Source organism: Saccopteryx bilineata, chromosome 3, assembly GCF_036850765.1.
Source record: "Saccopteryx bilineata isolate mSacBil1 chromosome 3, mSacBil1_pri_phased_curated, whole genome shotgun sequence".
In the NCBI taxonomy this organism is placed as follows: domain Eukaryota; kingdom Metazoa; phylum Chordata; class Mammalia; order Chiroptera; family Emballonuridae; genus Saccopteryx; species Saccopteryx bilineata.
In genome coordinates, this window is record NC_089492.1 from 145791881 (window position 1) to 145810210 (window position 18330).

An 18330-nucleotide genomic window follows, 5' to 3' on the forward strand; every position below is an offset into this window, starting at 1 on the left:
GTCTCTCTCTTCCCCTCCAGCAGCCGAGGCTCCATTGGAGCAAAGTTGGCCTGGGCGCTGAGGATGGCTCTATGGCCTCCACCTCAAGCGCTAGAATGGCTCTGGTTGCAACAGAGCGACGCCCCAGATGGGCAGAGCATCGCCCCCTGGTGGGCATGCCGGGTGGATCCCGGTCGGGCGCATGCGGGAGTCTGTCTGACTGCCTCTCCATTTCCAACTTCAGAAAAATACAAAAAAAAAAAAAAAAGAAGAAGCATTTCATTATTTTTTATTAAACAAGATAATGACAAGTCAAAGAAAGTTGTTTGATTACACAAATGAGATGCAAAACCAACTTTTATTTCATTGGTGAAAATGCACTATACAAAAGACCGAAAGTACTGTACTGGAGCATCTGCCCATTCTTTGATCCTCTAATTTTTGTGAGCAGTGTGCTTGTTTTACAGTAGTGAAGGACAGCCTGGTATATACAAGACATTCATTGAAGATTGACTTGACTGTTAACCGAACCAGGTGGTGGTGGCACAGTGGATAGAGCGTCGGACTGGGATGTGGAGGACCCAGGTTCGAAACCCTGAGATCGCAGTCTTGAGCACGGGCTCACTGGTTTGAGCAAGGTTCACCAGCTTGAGCCCAAGGTCGCTGGCTTAAGCAAGGGGTCACTAAGGTGCCACAAAGAAGAACGGATACTTCTCATCTCTCTCCATTCCTGTCTGTCCCTGTCTATCCTTCTCTTTGTCTCTCTCTCTCTCTCTCTCTCTCTCTCTCTCACACACACACACACACACACACACACACACACACACACACTGACTTTTCAAGGTTCACCAGCTTGAGCCCAAGGTCGCTGGCTTAAGCAAGGGGTCACTAAGGTGCCACAAAGAAGAACGGATACTTCTCATCTCTCTCCATTCCTGTCTGTCCCTGTCTATCCTTCTCTTTGTCTGTCTGTCTGTCTGTCTGTCTGTCTCTCTCTCTCTCTCTCTCTCTCTCTCTCACACACACACACACACACACACACACACACACACACACACACACACACAACTTTACCATTTAATTTTCCCCCCTTCTTTGATGCACCTTTGCCCTGAACCTTTTAGACCCAATGCGATTGCCGTAGCGCGAACTGGCAAGATGGCGGCCCCGGCTATTACTGGTGTGATGCGAGTAGCGTTGGGTCAGTGGGCAAGTAATGCGCTCTGTTTTCGCTCTCACAGAAGTTGGGACTGACACAGGATGGGATGGTGTGGGTATTTAGCCGGAGGTTAACTTAAAAGAGCTGGGGGTGGGGATGGGGTCGTAGTTATTTGAGGCCCAGTGTTGTTCCTAAATTCTTAGACCCTCGCGCATCCGGTTGTCTCAAAAGTTTCTCTTCCTTTCCGTGTCCTATTCCGCCCTCCTTGGTAGATAAACCAGGACACGGGCGAAGTGGGGCAAGGGGCTGGGACTCACCACTCTCGACCTTTGACTTTGAGAAAAGGTATTTAATTTCTCAGAACTTAAGATTCTGCAGCTGTAAAATGGAGATACCATCTACCCGAGGACTAAATGAGCTGCCGCGCTCTAAGCGCCTTGCTAGGGCCTGGCCGGTAGTAATTTTGTCTGTGAGATTCACACAAGTATAAGGAATGTGGCTGTTTTGTTCACCCAGCCCCTAGCACAGGGGCAGTGTAAAGGATTTCTTGACTGAGAGAGATGACAGGACTAAAGGTAACTTAATTTAGTTGCCTAAGGATTTTTGCAAAAAGATCATTCAAATATGATTACAGTAAATTATTTTACAAAATAAATTAGAATAAAATTCTCTGGAAGAAATAGAAAAAACTATGATGTAAAATTTTCAATTTACAGAAGAGCTTGTTTACATGAGGTATTGTGTGTGTGTGTGTGTGTGTGTGTGAGAGAGAGAGAGAGAGAGAGACAGACAGACAGACAAGAACGGAGAGATGAGAAGTATTAGTTCTTCGTTGCAGCTCTTTGTTGTGGCTCCTTAGTTGTTCATTGATTGCTTTCTCATATGTGCCTTGATGGGGGTGGGGGAAACTACAGCAGAGCGAGTGACCCTTTGCTCATGCCAGTGACCTTGGGCTTCAAGCCAGCGATCTTTGCATGGAAGCCAGTGATTCCGCGCTCAAGCTGGTGAGCCTGGCTCAAGCCGAATGAAGCCGCGCTCAAACCGGCGACCTTGGGGTTTTGAACTTGGATCCTTCGTGTCCCAGTCCGAGGCTCTACCCATTGTGCCACCTCTATTAACTGCACCACCACCTGGTCAGGCTACATGGGGTATTTTTTTATTGTATGATTTTAGAGAAAGGAGGGAGGGAAGGAGAGAGAGAAAGAGAAACAGATTTGTTGTTCCACTTACTTATGTATTCATTGGTTGATTGTTTTATGTGCTCTGACCAGGGATCTAACTGCACCCTTGGCTTATGGGGATGATGATCTCACTAGCTGAGCTACCCAGCCAGGGCCTATGTAGAGTATTTTTATTTATTTACAGAGACAGAGAGAGTCAGAAGGATAGACAGGGACAGACAGACAGGAACGGAGAGAGATGAGAAACATCAATCATTAGTTTTTCATTGAGCGTTGCAACACCTTAGTTTTTCATTGATTGTCTTCTCATATGTGCCTTGACCGCGGGCCTTCAGCAGACTGAGTAACTCCTTGCTCAAGCCAGCGACCTTGGGTTCAAGCTGGTGAGCTTTTGCTCAAACCAGATGAGCCCGAGCTCAAGCTGGTGACCTCGGGGTCTCGAATCTGGGTCCTCTGTATCCTAGTCCGACGCTCTATCCACTGCGCCACCGCCTGGTCAGGCCTACGTAGAGTATTTTTAATTTGTGAAACAACATAGAAAAATTTATATAATGTACATGAATGGCTTAAGTACAAGCCTACCTAATTTTATTGTGCTTTGTAGGTATTGCATTTTTGTTGCAAATTAAAGGTTTGTGGTAATTCTTTCTGGAGCAAGTCTATGGGTGTCATTTTTTTTAACAGGCCCAGATGATGGTTATTATTTTTTAACAATATTTTTAAATTAAGGTATGTATGTTTTTTGAACACACTGCTATTACGCACTTAATAGACTACAGTATAGTCTAAACATAATTTTTACGTGCAGAGAGAAACCAAAAAATTTATGTGACTTTATTGCGGTATTTGCTTTACTTTAGTGGTCTGTAACTGAGCTCACAATATCTCCAAGGAATGCCTATAACTAAAGCAAACATCCTTATAACTAACACCTAGGTGAGAAAGTAGAATACTACCAAGAGCCTCTTCTTCATCCGGGTGAGCCTCCCCAATCAAAAGTCCCTTATTTGGCCAAATATAAACACTATCATTTTTATTATTACCTTGTCTTTTTTTTCCTGTAACAGTTTTAGCATCTATTTGTGCATCTTTAAGTACTGCATGTTTTGTACTTTACATGAAGGGAATCCCGCAGTATGTGTACTCTTTTATCTTCTTTTACTTTGTGAAATTCATTCTGCGTGTAGCTGTAGTGCTCTCATTGCTGCTATATAATAGTTTCTCACGTGACTACCTCACAATTCTCCATTTTACTGTTGATGGGCATTTGAGTGTTTTCCAGTTAGGGGCAATTAGGTACAAAGCTGATTGACCTTGTGTATGAGTGCTAGAGTTTCTCTAAGAGGTTGTGTGTGTGTGTGTATACATGTACATACATACATATAAATCTAGTCGTGGAATTGCAGAATCAGTATGTATTCAGCACTGCCTGATAGAGCCAAAGAGATGTGTTTATTTAAAGTCACCCTAGCACTGTTTTTTCACATCCTCATCAACATTTGGTATTGTTAGACCTAGAAATTTTTATAAATCTGGAATATATTTCGTGATGCCTCATTGTGGTTTAAATAGCATTTATCTGTTTAGTAATGAGCCTAAATATCTTTATACATATATATTGGCCATTTAAATTTCTTTTATAAGGTATTCACTTAAGTATTTTGTTCATTTTCCCATTTAGTTGTCTTTTTTTTTTTTGGTGATAGAGGAAGAGAGAGAGAGAGAGAGAGACAGATAGGGACAGACAGACAGGAAGGGAGAAAGATGAGAAACATCAGTTCTTTGTTGCGGCACCTTAGATTTTCATTGATTGCTTTATCATATGTGCTTTGATGGGGGAGGGCTACAGCAGACTGAGTGACCCTTTGCTCAAGCCAGCGACCTTGGGTTCAAGCTGGTTGAGCTATGCTCAAACCAGATGAGCCTGCACTCAAGCCAGTGACCTGGAGGTTTCGAACCTGGGTCCTCTGCATCTTAGTCCGACGCTCTATCCACTGCACCACTGCCTGGTCAGGCCCTATTGAGTTGTCTTACTGATTTCTAGTTCTTTGTATATTCTGGATATGTGGACTTTCTCATTTAATATGTTTCCATATTTCTCATTTAATATGTCTCCCACTTTGGCTTGCTATTTTAGTTTATTAAAAGAATCTTTTGATGAAATGAAGTTCTTATTGTTATTGAATTTATTGTCCTTGTGTTTTTTAAGTAGATGATGTAGGTGGCTATCAACTCACTATAATATGTAGATTCTACTGAAAACATTAAAAGTGAGGCCTGACCTGTGGTGGCGCAGTGGATAAAGCGTCAACCTGGAAATGCTGAGGTCGCCGGTTCGAAACCCTGGGCTTGCCTGGTCAAGGCACATATGGGAGTTGATGCTTCCAGCTCCTCCCCCCCTTCTCTCTCTCTGTCTCTCCTCTCTCTCTCTCTGTCTCTCCCTCTCCTCTCTTAAAAAAAAAAAAAAGAATAAAAGTGATGTGACAGTGCCCTGGCCAGATGGCTCCTTTGGTTATAGCATTAGTCTGAAGCAGAGAGGTTGCCGGTTCGATCCTGGGTCAGGGCACATAGAGGAACAGATAGATGTTCCTGTCTCTCTCCTTTCCTCTATGACTAAAATCAATTTTTTAAAAAAGTGATGTGACAGCTTATTTTTAAGTCAGTATTTTATATATACTAGAAATTACCTATCCTTTTTGACAATTTAAACTATTTAGAATATTAGATACTATGTAAAATTTTGTGAAAGGGGGTACATAATTTTTCAGAATTTCTTTATAAGGTATGGTGTCAAAAAAGCTTGAAGATCACTACTTTAGACAATATCACACTCACTTCCCTGTTCCCTCCCCCATTCCGTTGATTCCTGCTACATGGGGCTATTTTTAATTCCCCAAAACTACACCATTTTTACCTCTTCACCAGTGCTTTTCCTGTTCCCTCTGCCTTCTTTTTGTTTTTTTTTTGTGAAAGAGAGAGGGACATATAGGGACAGACAGACTGGAAGGGAGAGAGATGAGAAGCATTAATTTGTTACGGAATCTTAGTTCAGTGATTGCTTTCTCATATGTGCTTTGATGGGGGGGCTCCAGCAGAGCGAGTGACCCCTTGCTCAAGCCAGTGATCTTGGTTTCAAGCCAGTGAACTTTGGGCTCAAGCCAGTGACCCCACACTCAAGCTGGTGAGATCCCATGTTCAGGAAGGCAACCTCAGGGTCTCGAACCTGGGTCCTCTGCATCCCAGTCAGACACACTATCCACTGCGCCACCTGCCTTCCTGCCTTCTTTTACTACTTTAAAACTCTAGTTTTGTGTCACCTCCTTTGTAAAGAGTCTGTGTTCTCCATACAAGAGTGTGTTTAGAGAAAGCTGGTCTGTGTTCAAATGCCCAAACAGGAAGAAGACTGAAGGCACAGTTAACTGTTCTCGATTTGTGTGCTGCCCTTTTGTCAAACACAATCTGAGTTTGACTCTGGTTTTGTTTTGTTTTTTTAATTTTAATTTTTTAATTTTATTTATTTATTTTTTACAGAGACAGAGAGTGAGTCAGAGAGAGGGATAGACAGGGACAGACAGACAGGAACGGAGAGAGATGAAAAGCATCAATCATTAGTTTTTCATTGCGCGTTGCAACACCTTAGTTGTTCATTGATTGCTTTCTCATATGTGCCTTGACTGTGGGCCTTCAGCAGACTGAGTAACCCCTTGCTGGAGCCAGTGACCTTGGGTTCAAGCTGGTGGGCTCTTGCTCAAACCAGATGAGCCCACGCTCAAACCAGATGAGCCCGCGCTCAAGCTGGCGACCTCAGGGTCTCGAACCTGGGTCCTCTGCATCCCAGTCCAATGCTCTATCCACTGCGCCACTGCCTGGTTTGGTTTTTACAAGCTAAATCACACAGTTGGTTCATGAGAGGGTATGATGGACAAAGCCCCTCAATCATTTTCCTAGGGTCTGCTCTCACGCCAGGTTCTCCTTGTTCCTGTTGCTCCAGTAGCTCTTTTAATCTCTGTGCCCATCCCTAATTTCATTTGTTACTCCAGTAGTCCTCTTTTAACCTCTGTGCCCATCCCTAATTTCATTTGTTACTCCAGTAGTCTTCTTTTAACCTCTGTGCCCTTCCCTAATTTCATTTGTTACTCCAGTAGTCCTCTTTTTTTTTTTTTTCTACAGAGACAGAGAGAGTCAGAGAGAGGGATAGATAGGGGCAGACAGACAGGAACGGAGGGATGAGAAGCATCAATCATTAGTTTTTCATTGTGCATTGCAACACCTTAATTGTTCATTGATTGCCTTCTCATTTGTGCCTTGACCGCGGTAACCCCTTGCTCGAGCCAGCGACCTTGGGCTCAAGCTGGTGAGCTTTTGCTCAAACCAGATGAGCCCTCGCTCAAGCTGGCGACCTCGGGGTCTGGAACCTGGGTCTTCCGCATCCCAGTCCAATGCTCTATCCACTGCGCCACCGCCTGGTCAGGCCCAGTAGTCCTCTTTTAACCTCTGCGCCCGTCTCTAATTTCATTTGTTAATTTTGATTTTTTTTCCTCTTTCTGAGATCACTTTGAGTTCATATAGTCTATTTTTTCACAAATATTTATAGTTCCTAGCCTGTTTTTTTATGCAGATTTCATAAACATGCCTTATGCAACTTCAGGACCTTCATAATAATGGGGGGAAGGGAGTTGGTTAGGGAGTCTGGAAGAGACTTTCCTTGGGAGAGCAGTAATCGACTAATTTGGAGATAGTTCCCAGTCAGTTTGGGATTTATCTATCTAAAATATTGCTGCCTACATTTCTGAATTTCTGTAGGATGTAAACAAATCTTTTCACATGCTTTCCTAAAGTCAGGATACACTATCTAGACATTTCCATGATTTTCAAGGCTAGTGACTGTATCAAAAAATTAAATTAAGTTCTTTTTAAGGAACAGTTCACTTCCAGTTGACAATATATAAATATTTTATTCTGCACACTTCCTATTTATCCATTTTAACAATTTTTTTTTCTACAGATGAGCCTGAGGTTTACCATTTATGTTCTGGTTTCTATCTTCTCACTTTCTTCAGGCTTGGTTTCCAAGAATTTCTGAGAGTTTTTTTTATTGTTGTTTGTTTTTTAACTGATATATCAAGCTCTCAGGACCCGTGAAAATTGGTACATTTTCTTGTCTGTAATCTTGCTCTTTCACTTAATTTTTCAAAGTATATTTATATCTGTGAATATTTTCAGTTCTTTGAGATATAATTTATTTGTACCTGGAGCTTGGACACCTGCACTGAGTAGAGACTCTGACTTACAAGGGCCTGGTGTAAGGGCTTTCCAACCAGTCTCCTGAATCTTGATTTCAGCTAACTCAATATTTATGCTATTTTTTTTTCCAGTTTGAAAACTTGTCTTTGATGGAGAACACAAAAGCAAAATAAGTGTTTTAAGTGTTCCATTTTCCTTCTGCCACCTGTTAACATTACACCGTCTTTGTTAAGCATTCCTCAGCTCTTCATTATCTTCTGTTAACGTTTATTAAATGTTTTCCCTATGTATTTATTCTTTTTTTTGAAAGAGAGAGAGGGACAGACAGGAAGAGAGAGAGAGATGAGAAGCATCAATTCTTCGTTGTAGCACCTTAGTTGTTCATTGATTGCTTTCTCATATGTGCCTTGACTGGGGGTGGGGGGGGGCTATAGCAAGGAAAGTGCAAGCCAGCGACCTTGGGCTTCAAGCCAGTGACCTTGGGCTCAAGCCAGCAACCATCGGGTCATGTCACTGATCCCACGTTCAAGCCAGAGACCCCACGCTCAAGCCAGCAACCTCAGGGTTTCAAACCTGGGTCCTCTGCATTCCAGTTCAATGCTCTATTCACTGTGCCACGCGCTCTTCCTAACACTTCACGTTTTGTCTAATTTAATTTTCTCTTCACCACCCCCTGTGATAAAATTTAATTTAAATTTAAGTAAACTGGACACAGAGAGTATAACTTACCCATGGCCACACAGCTAGTATGTAATAGAGCTAGTAGTAGTAGAGTATTTCCTGCCCTGAGCCTATGCTATTGCCATTCTACAAGTTGCCAGCCTCCTGCTGCACCTGTTTGTGGGAGCGTTCATCACCTATGTGATGCTGAAGAACCAGAAGGTGACCAAAAAGGGCTCAGTGAGGGCCCTCAGGGATGAGGCTATTGACCCCTCTCTGTCTCCCCTCCAGGGCATAGTGGGGTGGGGGCCTATAAGACCTGATCAGGCCCTCTCAAGCATGGCTGCCTTACAGATACCCGTCCTGGGGGATGGAGCTGCTCAGGACTCACCCTGACTGACCAGAACCCCAACTCTTCCCCCGCTCCCTCTTTCAGAGCCAGGAGAAAGTACCTGGAGGTCTCCCTCTCTTACTTTTGGCTCAGGTCCTGAAAGATGCTGGTCCTCCATTCCTCACCTTCAAACCCCATGTCACTCTTACCTCTGGGTTCTACCCTCCTGCCTCTGTTTCCCCTCCTCTCACATGCTGATGTTGGAATTGGCAGGTTCTGAGACATCACGTGGCCTGTCCCACATGTCTTTTTCCTCCACGAAGGCAGCTCTCCTGCGTCTGAGATACCCTAGGACTTCACAGGACTTCTGGACCTGGAAAGCCTAGGGGGAGGACCAACTGGCCTCGGGACCATCACAAGACCCCAGGGTTCATTAAAATGGTCACCCTGGGCCCCCAGACCTGCTTCTCATAGAGGCCTAGCCCCTCAGTCCTAGCACTGGCCTGTTGGGGAGAGTTGAACAGTAAACATTGATGGTGTGTTAAAAATAAATTACCTGGCCCTGGCCGGTTGGCTCAGCGGTAGAGCGTCAGCCTGGCGTGCGGGGGACCCGGGTTCGATTCCCGGCCAGGGCACATAGGAGAAGCGCCCATTTGCTTCTCCACCCCCCCCCCTTCCTCTCTGTCTCTCTCTTCCCCTCCTGCAGCCAAGGCTCCATTGGAGCAAAGATGGCCCGGGCGCTGGGGATGGCTCCTTGGCCTCTGCCCCAGGCGCTAGAGTGGCTCTGGTCGCAATAGAGCGACGCCCCGGAGGGGCAGAGCATCGCCCCCTGGTGGGCAGAGCGTCGCCCCTGGTGGGCGTGCCAGGTAGATCCCGGTCGGGTGCATGTGGGAGTCTGTCTGACTGTCTCTCCCCGTTTCCAGATTAAAAAAAAAAAAAAATTACCTGATTTGTGTGTACAGTTTGATGAGTTTTAGTAAGTTTAGGGAGTTGTGCAAGCATCACCACAATCCAATTCTAGGACATTGCCATCCTGTGGAGCTTTGTTAGCATGTACATTCTTGAGTCCCTAGAACATTAGACTCAGAATCAATGAGTGGAGTCAGTATCCATGCGTGATTGTGCTTTACACATGTGGACTCTTAGTCTGGCCGTCTTGTGAGGGATAAAGAGGTCTGTGTTCATCCACACATCTAGGCCTTCATAACCTGCCTTCCTACCACTTCTTCCCACTACTCCCTGCCGATTCCGATACAGTCTGGCAAGCAGTGCTCGGCCTCTGTGGCAGGTCCAGTCTCCACTCCAGACATGCATTTGTTTCAGCCTCCTTGTATGGGCATATGTTTTTTCACCCCACCTGGACTGTGTACCTCCTCCTCCCATGGCCTGTCCATTTTCTAGACAAGAGTTCACGTACCTCTTCTATTTTGTTTATATAGCCTTCTCTCGCCACTCTAGTGTCTTCAGGGAGTTGTCAAGCTTCCGTGCCTCTGCCATTGCACTGTGTGCAGGAGATCTATCATCAGAGCATAAGATCTGAACGGTGGGAAGGAATGTTACATACAGTATATTTTGTTCCATACTGTTGAACATCGAACTAGAATGCATCAGACTGGATGGTGGTGATGGTTTCACAACTCTAAATTTACTAAGAAGCATTGAGTTGTGCACAAATGGGTAATTTTGTGATATGTAAGTTACCGCTCAGTAAAGTTGGTAAAAAGCTCCACAGGTGAGTCTGATCTTCAGGACACATTAATAATGTATAACCCTTAATTGCTTTTAAATTTTTTCAGTTACTTAATTTTAAATATCTGGATGCATATTTTAGAGTACTATGTTAAGCATATATGTTACTTTATCTTTACAGGAATCTCACGGCCCCTGAATATTTTGGCACCTTCAGTCTATCGAAACTGTGCCAAGAATGGCTGTCTTAGTTCTGTACTGTCCACCCGACGTTTTTGCTATAGTCAGACTTCAGTTGTTTCCTCTGCTCCCAGACTTATTATGTCCGTCAGAAACCTGACATGTGGGCATTCTACAACAATCCTCAACAGGTATAGTAATATTTCAGTAGGCATGATGGCTTGGAAAAAAATTCTAAAATATTCATGCCTGCAAAGACATTTTAGAAGTAGATGGTACTTTGTGTACCTACAGTTTATTATATAGACTTTGCCTGATGGAGTGGGAGAATATGTATGCCTGTGTGCCAGCAGCAAGAACTGCCAACAGCACACTTCCGACGGCCTAGAAGTGTTGTCCTGGATGGAAGCTGTCGGCCAAAGTGGAGGGGGAACAAGATGCTCAGCTCACGGGGGGTGGGGGCTGCATGTCCTGTTCATTCAGTCAGCTGATATTTAGTTAAGTGCACCTGGGTGCTGAGCACTGTACTTGGCAGAAAGGATACAAAAATAAACAAGTTGAAGTCCTTAGGAGGTGATAATCTAGTGGGCGATGAATTAAAAATTAGATGATTTAAATATCTTAACTCTTTCATGGGGGAGGATTACAGACTGGCCAGCAAGCTGGCGATAGTTGCTGTTCTTATTTATGCAGTGTCCTGGGTCATTTGAAGTCACAATGTATATTAAAAGTCAGCTGTGTCCCATTGAAGCTGCTTTACTTGTTTCTAAGTATGGAAATGCATTTTATCCTTTAACCACTCTTATTGCTGAGTTAAAATTTTAAAAATATATTTTAGAGTGGCCCCCTTGTTTCCAAATGTCCTGAAGCTACCAGTCAGAACTGTCACATACTTCAGTTCGCGAAAAGGCAAGAGAAAGACCGTGAAAGCTGTCATCTACAGGTTTCTTCGGCTTCATTCTGGCCTCTGGCTAAGGAGGAAGGTGAGTCTTCACTCTGTACCTGATTGAAAAGAAGTATGAGCACTTGAAAACGAAGCAGAATGCTGCCTGCTACTGACACCTTCCTCCCGTCATAGCAGTCAGTAGCTTTCACAGTGCTCTGCGGTGCGTAAGCACTGGCTTGACAGGCATCACGCCCTGTAGGTGGGTCCATGTGAAGAAAATGTGTTTAAACATTCAGGAAAGATTATTCACAATGGTGAGTCTTCAGTGTAGGACAGGTTCGTCTCAGGTCTCTTACATGTCTGGCTTATCTAGTGATTACCAGAAGCCCTGTGAAACCCCAATGTGTAATAACTTGTGTGGAGGCTCACGTCGCTCAGATTTGGGGACTGAATTGCTTTTCAGCCTATCTTATAGTGGATTCTCCAGGAAGCTTTTTTTTTTCTTTTTTAAGATTTTATTTATTGATTTTCAAGAGAGGAAGGTGGGGGGAGGGTTGAAAACATCAATTCTTTTTATTTATTTATTTTACTGATTTTAGCCAGAGAAGGGGGTTGGGGGAGAGAAAGACAGAGATAGGGAGAGGAATATCAATCTGTTCCTAGTATGTGCCCTGACCAGGGATCGAACTGGCAACCTCTGTGCTTTAGGCTGATACTCTAACCAATGGAGCTGTGTGGCCAGGGCCGAGAGCATCAATTTATAGTTGCTCCTCATCTGTACCTTGACTGGGCAAGCCCGAGGTCCTGAGCTGGCAACCTCAGTATTCCAGGCTCTATCCACTATGCCACCACATGTCAGGCTGGGTCAGGTCAGTTACTCTATAGCAGAACATTAACTCCACATTCACTTTTTTTAAATTTTAATTGATTTGAGAGAGAGAGAGAAACATTGATTTGTTGTTCCACTTATTTATGCATTCATTGGTTGATTCTCACATGTCCCCTGACCAGGGATCAAACTTTTAACCTTGGCATATTGGGATGATGCCCTAACCAACCTAGCTTCCTGACCAGGGCCACCTTTTTTTCTTTTCTTTTTTTTTTAATAAAGTTTTTTCTCTGTTGGTGAGTATAATTGGGACCATATCAAACAGAACTCTCACACGTACTCTGGTCACAGAGCACAGCCTCTAAGGGGACTCTGAAAGATTATTACTGCCCTGTCCTCTCCCACAGAGGGTTGTGAGCTTGCCTGTGGTCCTTTTCATTCACATCCTTACTAATGGAAACAGAGTAGTTGATAATTAGAAAGCACTAAAAGTCCAAACTTTTGTAAAAACCACCTTTGAGTTTTGATAACTATTCAAATCCTAATTCCCTTTTACTACTTGGAAGTTAATGATTCTTCAGAGATCAAAAGTTGTTTCCCTGTAAAAATGAAATAGACAATTGGTCGGACTTTGATTGTGTGAAAGGGTTATCCCCTGTCATAAGCATTTCTAATGTGTACGTGAATAGGTTGGTTGAAACCCTCCACTCATTTCTCTGCTGGAACAACTCTGGGGTATTCCTACTCTAGTCACTAGAGCTCATGTACCCCATTAGTAGGTGAACTAATTAATTAGTTGAGCTAATAATTCTGAATTTGGGGAGTTTTGGACCACTGGAAACATTTACACTCCCTTTTATCATACCAATTATTTGCAGGTCCTTATCTGACCCCAGATAAAATGTTTCCTTTGCTTTCCTTCCCATGTCCCGTTTATGGGCCCTGAAGCCCTCATGTTGTTGTAAAGGACCTGGCCAAATTCTCCAGTAGTAGTACTACCTAGTCCCCATTCAGGCCCCCAAAAGTATTGCATATGCAGAATGGTCTGTTTCAGTAAAATCTAATTTCAAGAGGAAAACAAAAAATCAGGGCAGGTTAATTGACACTAATATATAAAAACAAAGTTTTTTCTATGGGACAGTTTCACCCAACTGTCCCAATTTTTGTTTATTCTCTCCTTCAATTTCTGAACCTGGAGATTGTCTAAAATGTTTTCAGGCATTTTCACATTGCTACATTTCACAGGATAATTTTCAAAGGATACTGGTGGTGATGGCCAGGACAGCAAATAGCTGTCTGTGAGTCAGAGAGCCATAGGGACCCAGTTTGGCTTGAAACTAGAAAATTATTACACAAATATAGGGATTTTGATTTAAACCTTTCAGTTTTAAATTGTAATCATAATAGTAAACTAATCTCTGGCTTTTTAGCCCTTTGAGTAGTGAGTTTTTTTCATGCTTGCTGACACCTCAGAGTGAGTTTTTTTTTCAAAAAATGAAATTAGTTCTAGTTCCAGTTTTATTAACTTAAAATCATGTTTGTTTGATAACCAATTTATGGAAACAAGAAGAACATACAGTTGCCGTTTTTTAATGTTGCCTTACACATTTTTAAAATAAATTCATCGTACTCTGGATGGTCAGGAGGCACGAGGATGTACATGAACATTTGTACAACTCAAAGGGTTAAAACCAGAACTCTTAAATAGTCTTTCCTTATTCTGAGCATTACTGTAATACAGAACTTGCTGGTCACAGTGATGACACTGAGGCAGGTCAGAAACCCAGTGCACCTTCTCAGCAGAGAGCTATGATTTTGTTCAGCTGGTGTGGTACCCTAAAGAGTGCCTGGCTTAAAAGGACCCTTACTTAAAATTACTCTTACAAATAGCATGGGTTCTATCTCACCTCCCCGGTTGTTTACTATGTGGTTTTAGTCAGATATCAACTTGAGTGGCACTTGCAGTCTCTTCTAGTTTAAACAGGCTATGATACTATTATAGTTTTTATATTCAATCTAATTTTTTCTTCCTTCAAAAATTCTTCAAAATTAGTACTGCATGGGTGGTATATAAGGCAGTTCTGGTTTAACATATGGGTTAACCCTTCCGTCACCACTCTTAGTAATAGTTTTACTGTATTCATTATTCCTTACAAAAGCACTTACTATAGAAATTGGGCCCTAGTGTGTGGAAAGAATAAATGAAGTAATATATTTGAGAACTGGGACTCTTGGCCCTTACAATGATTGCTTCTCGTGTGTGCCTTGACTGGAGGGCTCAAGCAGAGCCAGTGGCCCCACCCTCAAGCTGGTGAGCCTGTGCTCAAGCTGGTGACCTTGGACTTTGAACCTGGGTCCTCAGTGTACCAGGTTGACATAGTATCCACTAAAATGAGAATGGTAGTATGTTGTCATTGAAGATTATTAAAGAGATAATAAGGAAATGCATACAAAGTAAATTATTATCTGTCTTTACCCTGTACTTCACCAGACACAAAGATGTATTTAGCTTAATTTTCTGTGGGTTTTTCATACGTGCCTTGACCAGGGGGTTCTAGCCCATCCAGTAACCCCTTGCTCAAGCCAGCGACCTTGGGTTCCAGCCAGTGTCCTTGGTCTTCAAGCCAGCAACCTTTGGGATCCCACACTCAAGCTGGTGACCCTGTGCTCAAGCCGGCAACCTTGGGGTTTTGAACCTGAATTCTCAGTGTCCTCGGGTCAATGCTTTATTCACTGTGCTACCACCTAGTTAGGCTCTGCGGTTTTAATTAAAAAATATTTTCAAGATATTACCGTATTTTTTGCTCCATAAGACACACCTGACCATAAGACACACCTAGGGTTTTAAGGAGGAAAATAAGAAAAAAATATTCTCAACCAAATGGTGTTAAAATATTTAATAAAATACGGTAAATTATTAATATTTCTTCTTCAAACCACACATGCTTTCTGTATCTAACCCCCACTAAGAATCACATCTTTCTGAGAAATATACCAGCTACTATGAAAGTCTGGTCTTTTTCCCATTGGGCCTATATACCATGAGTAGTAGTAAAGCTGTTTGTTGTTTCCTATATAATATAATGTTTTAAAGTCCTTGTAATATTATCTAACAGGCTGGTTACAAGAAAAAATTATGGAAGAAGACAGCTGCAAGAAAAAGACGCCTGAGGGAATTTGTGTTCTGCAATAAAACCCAGAGTAAACTCTTAGATAAAATGACGACATCTTTCTGGAAGAGGAGAAACTGGTATGCTGATGATCCTTATCAGAAGTATCATGATCGAACAAACCTGAAAGTATAGATCAGAAATTTTATTGACTTTGTATGTTTGTATGTATGATGTCCTTGCAAACACGAATATGAATAAAGCTTGATATAAGTTGTACCAGCTGATAATGGAAACATACAGTACCAACATTAAACTTATCAGAGTTTTAAAATTTAGTGAATTAAATATTCCCAGGTTTATTCAGGGAAATAAAAGTTTAAAATTCCTGAGAACTTTTAACAAGTGGTAATGGCTTAACTAGTTCCAATTAGGCTTATTTAGTTACAAGAAATCTCAAGTTAGGAAAGACATAAAAGGACTCCAAAGTTAGTTAGTTAGTTCAAGCCATGTGACTTCCTTTTTAAGGATACTTGCCTGGGAACTCAGGAATCACCACACCACCTATGTCTCCCACTTAGAATTAACTCTCAGACCTCAGGAAGAGCACAAATTGTATGGTGAGCCCGATTCAAGGCACTTCCCGCAGCCTCAGCAGCAGAAAATGGATCTGTAGGCTTGGGATCTGTCATACGTGTGATTCGGTTCTCTTTAAATCTGCAGGCTCTATCTCTCTCTCTGCTCACCAGCCTGTCTAATCCACAGCTTTTGCTTAGTTTCTACTTTCTCATAATCACTCTAGCTTGCCCTTTGAGGTTCATTTATATGTCATGACCCTCAGCTCCTATCTCTAATTCAGGGGTCCCCAAACTTTTTACACAGGGGGCCAGTTCACTGTCCCTCAGACCATTGGAGGGCCAGACTATAAAAAAAACTATGAACAAATCCCTATGCACACTGCACATATCTTATTTTAAAGTAAAAAAACAAAACTGGAACAAATACAATATTTAAAATAAAAAACAAGTAAATTTAAATCAAGAAACTGACCAGTATTTCAATGGGAACTATGGGCCTGCTTTTGGCTAATGAGATGGTCAATGTGCTCCTTTCATTGACCACCAATGAAAGAGGTGCCCCTTCCGGAAGTACAGCGGGGGCCAGATAAATGGCCTCAGGGGGCCGCATGTGGCCTGCGGGCCGTAGTTTGGGGACCCCTGCTCTAATTACTAAGAAACTCTTAGCTGGCCAGGTTTCATCTCAGGTCACCAGACAGCGTAAGGATTGGCTGTTCCCTAGGGAAGGAGCCCACCCTGACTCTGGGTTGTGTTGGCAGGTTCGTCTGGGCAGCTTCACTTAGAGGTGAGCATGGGGCAGCAGTGCACATCTAATGTACTAGGTTCACTCTGTCCCTCACAGTTCTCAGTTTATTGGAACAGGATATTTTATAGAGAGAAGAGTAGATGAAATAGTATATCAGTGTGCCCATTCATGACACAGGAGTGGCTATACAAATGACAATAAAAACTTTACCCAGGTGTTGAAAGAAACTGTATTTTTAAAAAGTTAGTTTATCCACTTGAGCTTTCTTATTTTTAATTGTGAGGATAAATTTTTTCAAAGATAACTGTAGAAAGTATAGAAGAAGTCATCCCAATCATTTTAGAAATGAAGCAAGACTTAAGCATTATTCATTGGAAGTGGGTCAGGTAAGAGAACTCAGGAAAAGCTAGTCCAGAACAGGGTCTCAACTCCTGACACAATCATCTGGAAAGCATTTTCAAACAGTCCTTTACCTGGTTGAAAAACCATTATTACATAAAAGTATGCCTCAATTACTGCTTCAGATTCTTTAATATAATAATAGATGATGATAAGATGAAGGTCTTCTATTAACAGAATAAGGAAAAGATAACCAAGTTGAAATTCTGTGGCATGTCGTACTAGGGGTGTTAGAGGAATTCTTTGAAGTCAGTGCATTTGTTCATTAAAAGGAAAAGGGGTGACAATAGAGTGTTCTAAAACTAGAAGGCCAAGCGTATCTTATTTTTGAGACCAGTTAATAAAGAACAGACATTTGATCTGAGACGAGGTGAGATCCTGAAGCATTGAGCGGCATTCCGTGTCGCTGGGTTCTCACTCCCTCAGACTTGTGGAGATGGCAGAAGTCAACCACTGACAAGAATCCCTATCATGCCCCCCCAGCTCCTGCCCTCTGGCGTGGGAGGGAACTCGGTGCCTGAAGGCATTGAGGAGGAAGGCCCTGCCTTGACTTCTCTAAGGCAGATATGGACAAGGGTCTTGGCCGCTGTGGTCTTGAAGCACTCTGGCTTCCCCTCTAGGCCTGGGATGGGAGGTACAGACAAGGACTGGCAGGCAGGCCTCAGCACCCCTCCAGAGACGGACTGAACTGAAATGGAAGAGCTGGCAGGTACACAATTTAGGGGAAAGGGAACTTTCATATGTGTGATTTTTGTTTTGTAGGTAGCAGGGCTTATCATCAAACTGATTTTATATTGATAGTTTGACAACAAAACATCTTTCATTAGAGAGTCTACCTAAATGACATCTACATATATACAGAAGTATAATTTATTAAAAACCTATGTCCTAGCATAGGATGAGCATATGTCTACAAAGCTGCTAATTCTCATACCAACTTTGCAAAGAGATGTTATTTATCCCTGGTTTATATTTGAAGAAACTGAAGCTTACAGAAGAAATAACCCAAAATACAGCTGACAAATCAAGCTGATAAGGTCTAACTCCTTGAAATCCTGTGTATTTTCCTGAGTCTTCTAACAATATATGAAAATTCATATCGACATCAAATGTGACTGTAATCTAGCATTATAAATACTGCATACTTCTTCATGACACTGTGCCAAGTCAGCCATTAAATTTTGTAATTGTCACTTCTTATCCTGGTCATCCTCAGTTTTGTTGATGCTGGATCCCCAGCCTTTCCATCTCGTCCTCTTCCAGTCTTCTGACTTTTGTTCCTGCTGCCGCTTTATCTGACAGTGCTCGTGTCAACCACGTGCAATGTGAGACTATAAAGGCAAAGAAAATGAGTGTTTCA

At 42.5% G+C, this 18330-nt stretch overlaps 2 protein-coding genes across 9 annotated transcripts in view; one reads left to right on the forward strand and one right to left on the reverse strand.

The window, feature by feature from the left end:
- Positions 1 to 1116: 1116 nt before the first annotated feature.
- On the forward strand, positions 1117 to 15527 carry MRPL35 (mitochondrial ribosomal protein L35). Of its 2 annotated transcripts, none has more exons than XM_066267641.1 (4): positions 1117 to 1180; positions 10425 to 10614; positions 11262 to 11406; positions 15255 to 15527. In XM_066267641.1, the coding sequence occupies exons 1-4, from the start codon at positions 1138 to 1140 to the stop codon at positions 15441 to 15443; spliced, it is 567 nt and encodes a 188-aa protein (XP_066123738.1). In that variant the 5' UTR covers positions 1117 to 1137; the 3' UTR covers positions 15444 to 15527. The 2 variants fall into 2 exon arrangements, with proteins under 2 accessions (XP_066123738.1, XP_066123737.1); XM_066267640.1 differs by having other exon boundaries at positions 1130 to 1192.
- Positions 15528 to 15668: 141 nt separating this feature from the next.
- REEP1 (receptor accessory protein 1) overlaps positions 15669 to 18330 on the reverse strand; it is a 137285-nt gene continuing 134623 nt past the window's right edge. For 6 of the 7 annotated variants that reach the window (XM_066267635.1, XM_066267631.1, XM_066267627.1 and 3 more), the window contains one exon: positions 15669 to 18301. In XM_066267635.1, the coding sequence (XP_066123732.1) occupies positions 18183 to 18301 (119 nt within the window). In that variant the 3' untranslated portion in view covers positions 15669 to 18182. The remainder of the gene's footprint in view (positions 18302 to 18330) is intronic. The other variant, XR_010730340.1, reaches the window with a different exon arrangement.